The sequence below is a fragment of the Tinamus guttatus genome, unplaced genomic scaffold (assembly GCF_059628265.1).
Source record: "Tinamus guttatus ecotype Peru unplaced genomic scaffold, ASM5962826v1 Tinamus_guttatus_pri_ptg000409l, whole genome shotgun sequence".
Classification (NCBI taxonomy): Eukaryota; Metazoa; Chordata; class Aves; order Tinamiformes; family Tinamidae; genus Tinamus; species Tinamus guttatus.
In genome coordinates, this window is record NW_028288943.1 from 383,246 (window position 1) to 393,728 (window position 10,483).

The 10,483-nt window shown below is 62.5% G+C and overlaps 1 protein-coding gene across 1 annotated transcript; it reads left to right on the forward strand.

Moving 5' to 3' along the window:
- Window positions 1-1,727: 1,727 nt before the first annotated feature.
- Window positions 1,728-5,872, forward strand: LOC148593357 (interferon regulatory factor 9-like). Its single transcript, XM_088531352.1, has 7 exons — window positions 1,728-1,896; window positions 2,938-3,121; window positions 3,503-3,600; window positions 3,677-3,792; window positions 4,190-4,263; window positions 4,709-5,062; window positions 5,145-5,872. Exons 1-7 carry the CDS (start codon window positions 1,735-1,737, stop codon window positions 5,870-5,872), a joined length of 1,716 nt encoding a protein of 571 aa, XP_088387478.1. The 5' UTR covers window positions 1,728-1,734.
- The last annotated feature ends 4,611 nt before the right edge of the window (window positions 5,873-10,483 follow it).

Here is a 10,483-nt window from a genome sequence, read left to right on the forward strand (position 1 = left end):
TCCTGCAGCCCAGGCCTCGGCCAAGGCTGCCGCGAGTGACCCCCGGGGGCTGTGTCCTGCTCCCAGCCCGGGACGCTCCCCACGGCCCTTGGTGCAGGGTCAAGGTCTGGGGTAGGGTCCGGAGCAAAGGTCCAAGTTGACGATCAGGATAAGGTCGAGGTCCAGGTGCGGGCTGAAGGTCTGAGGTCAGGTCCAGGCTCAGGTCCAGAGTCACAGTCTTGGGTCAGACTCTGGATCAATTTTTGATGCAGGTTCAAGATGCAGGTTCAAGGTCTAGGGGGTCAGGTGTGATACAGGGTCAAGTCCTGGGTGGGGTCTGGAGTCAAGGTCTGGTGTTCAAGATCTGGGGTCTTGGTGCAGGGTCAGGTCCCCCGGGTCCGAGGTCCAGGGCCAGGTTCAGGGTAGGATCCACAGACAAGATCCAGGGTCAAGGTGCAGGGTCGGGCACCATTGGGAGTTGGGGGGGCGTGGCCAGAGCCCCGTTAGGCCACGCCCCCAGTTGAAGTGCCACTGGATCCCACCCCGGGCCGCGCTGGCCCCTCTGATGTCACCGGGACAGGAAAAAGGGTGTAAAAAAGCCCAATTTTATTATAATGCATGATCACCTTATGCGGGGCTTAATGAAAACCGCCCTCTTCCCTTTCCCCACTGCCTCGTGCTGCGTGGCCGGGCAGGGAGGAGGTGGCAGGGCCACACACATCCTTAACGTGTCCTTAGTGTGTCCTAGCGTGTCACAGGCTCTTGGCATGTCCGCAGCAGCCCATCAGAGTGGATACAAGGTGGTCACACGTCCTTAGCGTGTCCTTATGTGTTCTTAGAGCATCCTTAGCATGTCCTTAGCACATTTCAGGCCCCTTGGAGGTCTTGGAGGAACTTAGGGTTCCCTAGACAGGTGGGTTGGAGGGTCTTGGGGGGAGATGGGGGATATTTGAGTGTCCCTGGGGAGTTGGTGGGCGTCCCGGGGTGGAATTAGGAAGTCTGGAGGAACTTAGGGGTCTCTAGGGGGGGATTCGGGGAACTTGGGGCCCCTGGGGGGGATTTCAAGGTCCCTCAGGGGGTGCTTCGGGCCAATCGGTCGGGTTGGGGGACCCCGGGGGCGGAGCCTCCCCGGGAGGGGGCGGGGCCAGCCAGGGCACCCTTGGCGGGGAGCACAGGCGCGTGGTGCGGCTGGAGAGCGTGTCCCGCCCCGCGGCGGCTGAGCCGGGAAGCCTGGGAAGGAGCGGGGGGCGGCCCGGAACGGGGCTCGGGAGCGGCCCGGAACGGGGCTCGGGGGGGCGGGGCTGGGAACGGCCTTAAAGGAGAGCGCGGGGCGGGGCTCGGCCTAGAGCGGGACGGGACCGGGTGGGGGCGTGGCCGGAGGGGGCGGGGCGGGGCCGTCACGTGATTTCGGGGAAGCGGCGGATCCGGCGCGCAGCGGGGCCGCTAGCGGGGCAGAGGCCGCGGGGAAGGTGAGGGGGCTCTGACGTCACGGGGGACGCGGTGACGTCGCGGCGGGAGGGTGGGTGGCCCTATGTGTCCCCATGTCCCCCATCCCCCTGCTGCCCTGTGCCCCCCACAGCCCGCATCGCCAGGCCCGCTGCGCCCCCGAGGTCTGGTGTCGCCCATCCCCATGTCCCCCGTGACCCATATCCAATATCCCATGTCCTGGCGTCTTCCCGTGCCGCACGTCCCCCACGTCCCGGTGTCCCCCTATCCCGCGGCAACGGCCGGTGCCCCCGCGTGTCCCCGCAGGCCATGTCGGGGCGGCGGCGGCTGCGGCCCTGGCTCGTGGCGCAGGTGGAGAGCGGGCGCTTCGCGGGGCTCGAGTGGGACGACGGGACGCGCGGCGCCGTGCGCATCCCCTGGAAGCACGCGGGGAAGCACGACCACGGCCCCCGCGACGCCGCCTTCTTCCAGGTGCGACGAGCCGCCACGCGCTGGCAGTGTGCTAGCACACACTAACGGCACGCCAGCACACGCTAACCCGCGCTAGTGGCACGCTGACACACGCTAACGGCATGCTAGCACATGCTAATAACATGCTAGCACACGCTAGCAGTACACTGGCACATGCCAACACACACGTGCCAACACGGGCTGCGACGCGCTAACACCGCGCTAACGTATGCCAAGACTCACTGGTGTGCCCTAAGATACATCAGCAAAACGCTAAGGCATGCTAGTGCGTGTGGAGACACGCTATCAACATGCTAAGACACGTGAGCGTGCCCTGAGATGCACTGTCAGCACAGTGTGCCACGCGCGCGTGGGCTGAGATGCACTGAGTGCACTAAGACACGCCACCGTGGGCTCTGAGAGGCCAGCGTGTCCAGACTGGTTAACACGTGCCAAGATGCACTAATAACAGGCTAAGACACGCTAGCGTGTGCTGAGACATACTAATAACCTGCTGAGATGTGCTGACATGCGCTGGGATGCACCAACATCATTACAAGACATGCTAAGGCACATTGAGATGCATTAACAACATGTCAAGACGTGGTAACGTGGACTAAGACACGCTAACAGCACAGTAAGGTGTGCTTAGCGTGTCCTTAGCATGTTGGGTGCATAAACAGGACCCCAAGCCAAGGGAAAGCCCCATCCCAGAGCCCGTGACCTGCATCCACGCAGCCTGTGTCCCCTGCAGCGCTTCCTTAGTGTGTCCGTAGGGGACGTGGAATGTCATTAGCATGTCCTTAGCATGCTAGGTACCCAAACATGACCTAACATGGAGGAAAATCTCTGTCGCCCATCATGTTACCTGCATCTGAGCAGTGTGTGTCCCCGAGGGCACCTCCTCAGCGTGTCCGCAGCATTTCCTTAGCGTTTCCTTAGCCTGGAAATTGAGGGAAAGCTCCATCCCAACCTGTTCCCTGCATTTATGCAACACACGTCCCGTGGCGCGCCCTTAGCGTGTCCTTGGCGTGTCCTTAGCGTGTGCTTGGCGTGTGGCAGGCGTGGGCAGAGTACAAGGGCAGGCGGCGGCCCGGGGCGCCGCTGGACGCGGCGAGCTGCAAGACGCGGCTGCGCTGCGCCCTCAACAAGAGCTCCGAGTTCGTGGAGGTGCCCGAGCGCAGCCGCCTCGACGGGCCCCGGCCCTACAAGGTCTATCGGCTGCTGCCCAGCCCCCCGCCCCGCGGTGAGTGACCAGCGGCCCAGGCGTCCGGGAAAGGGACCCGGGCGTCCGGGTGGGCAGCTCTGGCATCCATGAAGGGGTCCAGGAGCCGGGAGAGGGGAAGAGTTGTTTGGAATACGGCCCAGGGGTCTGGGAAAGGGGCACGGGCGTCCGGGCGCAGCATCCAGGAGTCTGGGAAAGGGGCACAGATGTCTGGGGAAAGGGCACAGGAGTCCAGGAAAGGGTCCCAGGCGTCTGGGAAAGGGGTTCAGGTGTCAGGAGATGCGTCCTGGGAAAGGGTCTAGACATCCGGGAGGGAACCCAGGAACCCAAGGAAGGGCCAGGGCAGGCAGGAGGGCGGCGCTGGCGCGCAGGGGACAGACCCGGGCATCCGGCTGCCTGCAGGTGGGCAGCAGTCCCGGCGCTCCCGGCCCAGCCCCCAGCAGGACGGAGGCTGCAGCCCCCCAGAGGCGCCCGCAGAGCCGCAACCCCCAGAGGAAGCGGTAGGTTGGGGAGGGGGAGGGACATGTGGGGCCACTTTTGGGGCAGGCCCCCCTGGCAAGGCCTTTCTCTGCACAGCCCCAGGCACCACCTCCTGCCAGCTCCGATGGGGTCGAGGCTGCTGCACCCCCTCTGGACACCTCGGCCCCTCGTGAGATCTGGGGCGGCGGGGGGCCCTTGTGGGGATGGGGAGGGTGATTGGGGATTTGCGGATGCAGGGGAGGGGATGGGGGTCTGGAAGGGAGCAGTTGTGGGACAGAGTGAGCTTGGGGGTCAAGGGGACAGTTGTGAGTGTGGAGGGGACAGTTATGGGGCTGGGGGACACTTCTCAGAATGGGGGGGCAGTTATGGGGCCTGGGGGCAATGCGTGGGGCTTCTATGGGGCTGAGGGGGGCAGCTATGGGTCTGGGAGGACAGTTTGGAATCTGGAGGAGGCAGTTATCAGGCTGGGGATAGTTATGGGGCTGGAGCAGGGGTGTGTGGGGGCTGGGGAGGGGCAGAAGTTATGGCTGAGGGGGCTGTGATGGGGTTGGGGGGACAGTTATGGGGCCTGGGACAGATACGGGGGGGCGGGGCCTGACCTTGCCCTCCCCCAGCCCCGGCCCCAGCCCCGCCCAGCTTTGAAATCGTCATGGAGAGCCCGGAGCCCCTCCCCCCCGCGCAGGGTAAGCCCCGCCCCCAGCGCGGGCCCCGCCCTCCTTGGCCCCACCCCAACTCACTCCTTGACTCCGCCCACCAGCACCCCGCCCCCGCCCCCTCTGACATCACTGCCTGGCCCCGCCCCAATCTGCCCAATGACCCCGCCCCCAGCGCCCCCAGCCTCACTGCATTGCGCCCCCATCACCACGTGGCCCCGCCCCCAGAGTCCCCTGACCTTGCCCCCGGCACCCCGTTACATCACCACGTGGCCCCGCCCCTGACACCACGTGGCCTCACCACGTGGCCCCGCCCCCGGCACCCCGTGACATCACCACGTGGCCCCGCCCGCAGCACCCCGTGACATCACCACGTGGCCCCGCACCCAGTTCTCCCCGTACCTCCCCCAGCCTCCCTCGCCCGCCTCACCCCCACCAGCCCCGCCCCTCACTGGCTCCGCCCCTTTCCCCGCAGGGGGGGCGGCGCTGGCGCTGCGCGTGTGGCTGGGCGGGGCGGCGGCGTGGGGGGCGTGGCTGCCGCCCGGCGCCTACGCGGTGACGCCGCGGGGCCCCGCGGGGGCGGAGCCGCTGCTGCCCCGCCTGCTGCTGCCGCCCGCGCCGGGCGCCGCCCCCGAGGGGCCCGAGGGCGCCGTGGGGCGGCTCCTGGGCGGCCTCGCGCCGGGGCTGCTCGTGGCCAGCACGGCCCGCGGCGTCTTCGTGCGGCGCCGCGGGGCGGCCCCCGTGTACTGCCACCCCCCCGCGCCCCACGACGGCGCCCTGGAGCGCGGGGCCGTCGTGCAGGTGTTCGACGCCGCGCACTTCCGCCAGGGTAGGTGCCACCCCTGCCGCCCCCACCCTGCGCCACAGCGGCCGCGTGGTCACCCACGCGCCCCATCCCCATCCCCTCGCAGAGGTGGAGCGGCACCGAGCAGGGCTGGCCCCGGCGCCCCCACCGCGCGTCACCCTGGCCGTGGGGCAGCCCCTGGCGCCTGGCCAAAGGCCCCAGGATGGGACCTTGGTGCTGCAGGTGGGTGTTCGGCACGGGGCTGTGGGGCAGGTTGAGGGGTGGCTATGGGGCAGAAGAGGTAAGGGCCTGGGGGACAGAAGGAGGGTGCTATGGGGCAGAAGATGGGGGGACAGCTCTGGGGCAGCCTTGCTGACCCACGTCTCCCCCTCCCGCAGCTGGAGCAGGCCTTCGCCCAGCCGCTCCTGGAGGGTGCCCCGTCTGCAGCGCCCTCCCGTGCCTGAGGGCGCCCCCTCAGCCCTGCTCACCCGCCTCCCCATGGATGTGGGGCAGCGACACGTGTGCGGCCTGGGCCCCCCAAATAAAGTCTCCCCTGGCCATGGCAGCTGTGGGGCCAGGATCATGCGTGTGTCTCCTCTATCACTCCAGAATCCCCCAGCCCCCCCCACCATCGCCCTTGTGTCTCCACAACCCAACACTCTCCTGTCACCTCTCCTGCCCCTCATCAGCCCCCCGACACCCGCTTGGGCCCCTAACACCCATCACCCCCGCTGTGTCCCACAGCTCCCTTCCCTCCTGTTATCCTCCATGGCCCTGTGTTCAACCCCGTCACCCCCACGTCCCCACAGACACCTGCTTTTCTGCCACCTCAGCGTCCCCCAATGTGTTCCTTAGGTCCCTCCATGTCCCCCAGTGTTTCCCCCACCTCCCGTCCCCTCTCGCCCCCCTCCTGCTGAGGTGAAGTGGGGGGGAACGCGGCGGCGCCTCATTGGCTGCCTGCCGCGGACTCCGAGGCACGTGGCCCCCTGAAGCCCCGCCCTCCCAGCCGCCTTGTCTTCGACCGCCTTCCCTCCATTGGCTAGAAGCGAAGCGTGGCCCCACGGGGGGGCGGAGCGCGCGTTGTGATTGGTCCATCCAGTCACTGGGGGGAAGGGAGGAGCGTCTCTGCCGCGCATGCGCACACGCCCTGCTGCGTGACGGCCGGTGCCAACGAAGCCCCTGATTGACAGGCGCGCCTGAGGCGGGAAAGTTTCCTATTGGTCTCAGCGACGCAGGGGGCGGGACGGGACGGGCCTATAAAGGGCGGAGCGCGGCGCCCGCAGCCCTGCGCTTGGCCCCGCCCCCTGCCCGCGGCGGGGCGGGCTAGTTAACTCGGCGCCAATCAGCGGCGCTCCCGGCCGGGGCGGGGGGAGAGAAGGGGGTGACGTATGAGGACGGGGCGGGTCGATGGGCCGGGCCGTTAATTCGTTACCTAAAACGGCCCCTGCGGCGGGGGCCGCGCTTGATCTGTCAGGTACCAGGCCTGGGTACGTGCGTTAACATATACGTTATGTATACGCTAACAGCGTTTCTACACTGTTTGCTTCACTAAGTCATTTAAGTTAATTAAGCTATGAACCACCTAATTAATTAGGCTGTTTAGTTCCCTCTAGAATAACTAATAAGTTAAATAGTAAGTCGGGGGGGGGGGGAGTTATAGAGTTATAGGAAATCCCCCTTTGGGGGGGAATTTTCTGGGGTTTGGGGGCTCCTAGATTGGGGATTTTTTTTAGGAGTTGGCTTCCTAGGTTTAGGATTGCAAATTTGGGATGTTTTAGGGCTCTTGGTGGAGATTCCTGTTTGGGAATTGCCCACTTGGGGTATTTGAGAGTGATTTTTTTTTTTTTTTTGGGAGAATCCTTTTTTGGAGGAACCCAAATTTGGGAGCTTATAAAAGACGTAGAAGAGCCCCACTTTGGGGTGTTTTGGGGGAATCTCTCTTCTTGAGCTCCCAAGTTTGGGGTATTTCAGGGCTTTGGGGGGACTTCCCTTTTGGGTATCACAATGTTTCTGTATTTAAAGGCGGGGGGAGTTGGATCCAAAAAGAGCTATTTTGGGTGTGTTAGGTTTTTTTTGCGGGGGAGGAGACCAACTTTGGGCTGTTTTGGGGGGTTTTCAGGTCCCAAAATAAAGCTGTTTTAGGGTGTTTTGGGACTTTCTGGGGCTCTCGCTGCTGGGGTGGTTTAGGACTTTTTTTGACTTCTCATTTTTGGACTCCCCATTTCGGGTATTTTAGGGTTTTTGGGGGGGAATGTCTGTGCTTTCACACCGATTTGGGGAGTTAGGGCCTGACTTACTGCACAGGTTGCTGAAGGCCGTGGGTCTGCGGCTGCGTCCCGGTGCACTGAGGGCGCCTTCCCTCGCGCCCACCTCATCACCACGCCTGCCTCCTCGGTCGGGGCAGTCACTCCTTATCAGGGATGTTGCTTATAAGCAGCACATACGTGCCCTAGGGCCAGCCTAGAACAGACGTTCTTGTTCTGTTTTACTGTTAATTCCACCCTCGGAGCGGGTTCATTACCTCTTTCGCTGGATGCTCCACATAGGAAAGCAGAGCTGTTTCCTCCATCTCACAGCTGGACCCTGGCCCGTCCTACGGGGGTTCTTGAGGTCGCTACACGTGCGCCCAGAGCTCGAGCTCCTCCTGTTGATGCTCTGCAGGTCTGTGAACAGGCCCCCTTGGAGGAGCATCCAGGCACGGCAGCGTCCCAGGAGGGTGCAGGAGGTTCCCCTATTCCCGTTTCGGTGGCATCTGCCTCCCTGCACAGCAGAGCTCGGGGTAGCTCCATGCATATCCTGTTTTGCTGCATGGTCCCTGTCACTCTTCCCTGGCGCAGGGCTCAGCAAACCTGCTGTGGGACGAGGATCCCACCTCTCCCCTGTGGCTGCCGCTCTTCCCACAACCACAGACACAAAACCCCTGTCACTGACACCAGCTGGGCAGCCCCTTGGTGACTCACTGGTGTTACCCATCGGCTCTCTCCCTCCTTCCCCCTCGCTGGCAGGAGCAAGGGAAAACAACAACCCTTGGTGCCTGGATCCCAGCTCACTACCCTGAAGCCCCATTTGGTGCCTCCCGAGTTGTCCCTGGCACCGTAAGGGTCGCCACTGTGGGGGGGAGGGGGGGGGCGGGGAAGGTAACGGCCAGGAGGAGGGACAGGCAGGAGCACCCTGGGCTCAAGGCCCCAGCAAGCAGCTGCCCCTGCCCAGGGCGCCTGCTCGGCCACTGCCCCTGCTCCCTGCACCAGGGGTAGCTCCAGCCTCTGCTGCTCCCCACGATGCTCCCATGCAGCACAAGGGCTGCTAGCCTGGCTGCTTCCCTAGAAGCCACGGCCCCCTCACCCCATGCTTGGAGGGCAGCGGAGCCCTGTGGCAGCTGCAGGCTCCTCAGGCATGAGGAGGCACCGGCTTCCAGCCCTGGCCATGCCGGAGCTGCCGCCACACCAGGCGGCGAGTCCAGCCGCACCGCCCTGTACTCCCTGCTCCAGGCTTGGGAGCTGCCACACGAGGCTCCCAGAGCTGCACTCCCGGCCAGCAGAGCCGCTGGTGCAGACGCATCCAACACAACAGCTCCAACAGGCCCTGGGAATGTGCCCCATGAGCCCGCAAGCCCCACCATGGAAACACAGACTGCCGTGGCCACGGGCAGGGAAAGCCCCTCGGCTGCCCTGACGCAGCCTTGAGGCATGACGATGCATCTTCCCCAACGCATTTTAAGAGTTGCATCTTTTACTGAGAACAAAGAGCTAAAACATATCTCCACTTAAAACGTTTTGTCACTACGATTATCCTGAAAAAAGTTCCTCCCTGGTTGAAGGCACTAATGCGGCAGCACACGGTGAAGCTGAGCGCGGTTCCCGTTACTGCCCCCAGCCAGACGCGTGTGGTGGCTGCTGGTTCTTCCTTGCTTTTCCACCAGCCCTGAGTGCAAGGGAAGGATCCTCCCCCTCACCTTGCCCAGACACCCTTCCTCGTGGAGCCTGCCCTGCTGCAAGCAAGTGGCGCCAGCTCGTGCTCCTGCTCCACCACAGGCTGCTCCCTCCAAGGCTGCTTTCCACGCAGCCTGGGGTGGCTCAGGGATTGTCCCTCACCAGGCACTTCCCTTGGTGAGCGCGGTGAGGTTCCTCTCAGTCCCGTTCTCCAAGGCGCTGGGGAGCAGTCCGAGCATCGGTCACCCCTCCCAGCTCTGCGGCATCTGCAGAATGTTTCTGTCAAACGCCTTCCCATGTCAGACTCGGCCCAAGATATAACCCCATCCTGGGCATCTAAAAGCATAGTTCACAGACTGTGCCATAGATGGTTTTTTATTTCCCCTTTATTGAATTTTTGGGAATTTATACCTTTTCATAGAACAAAGATCAGTTTAGAAACTGACCTTTCAACAGCCTTCACTACAGAGTAATTTTCAGAACTCTGCTTTACAAAGACATGACAATGAAACCTCCAACCAAAATGTTGGGTGCAGGGAGAGGGAAGATCAGACTCCCACAGTCATACAGCTTTATCACTGTAAGGCACACTGAAATTTGCAAACTAAAATTCCAGCTACCCACAGGCAACCAACCCCTCTTCCCTGTAGGTTTGGGCAATGTTAGTCATCATGAAAAGCCAGTGCCTCCCTTATCCTCAGGCACTTGCATGAGGGTCTGGTTATGGGATAAGCCAAGCAACTACTCTGCTGGACTTTGTTCAACAGTGACAGACAGCAGTTTGTCATTTTAACAGATGGCTGCTTGAGCTGGAACTGAAATCCCATAATCTCATGTTATATATCCAGTATACTATCTGTTCTGTGGCACTGCTGATCAAAATGGTTTACAGAGATCTTTATCATAGAATCATTAAGGCTGGAAGGGACCTCTAGAGGTCATCTAGTCCAACCCCCCTGCACACGCAGGGTCACCTAGAGCACGTGGCACAGGACTGCATCCAGGGGCTTTGAACATCTCCAGAGAAGGAGACTCCACAACCTCTCTGGGCAGCCTGTTCCAGTGCTCTGTCACTCTACTCTTAAGAAATTTTTCCTTAAGTTCCTGTGGAACTTTTGATGCTTCAGTTTGTGGCCATTACCTCTAGTTCTGTCGGTGGCCACCAGTGAAAAGAGGCCAGCACCATTCTCCTCACTGCCTCCCTTGAGGTACTTATAGACACTGATCAGGTCCCCTCTCAGCCTTCTCTTCTCCAGGCTGAACAGGCCCAGCTCCCTCAGCCTCTCCTCATAGGGCAGATGTTCCAGGCCCCTGATCATCCTTGTAGCCCTGCGCTGGACTCTCTCCAGCAGCTCCACATCCCTCTTGTACTGTGGAGCCCAGAACTGGACACAGTACTCCAGATGCGGCCTCACCAGGGCTGAGTAGAGGGGCAGGATCACCTCCCTCGACCTGCTAGAGATGCTCTTCTTAATGCACCCAAGGATCCCATTGGCCTTCTTGGCCACGAGGGCACACTGCTGCCTCATGGTCAACT

Bases quoted from the DNA above. Each gene is read 5' to 3' on its own strand.
- LOC148593357 (XM_088531352.1), top strand. From the start codon at position 1,735: ATGTCGGGGCGGCGGCGGCTGCGGCCCTGGCTCGTGGCGCAGGTGGAG. The intron at 1,897-2,937 runs GTGCGACGAGCC...GGCGTGTGGCAG, and splicing joins GCGACGCCGCCTTCTTCCAG to GCGTGGGCAGAGTACAAGGG. The intron at 3,601-3,676 runs GTAGGTTGGGGA...TTCTCTGCACAG, and splicing joins CGCAACCCCCAGAGGAAGCG to CCCCAGGCACCACCTCCTGC.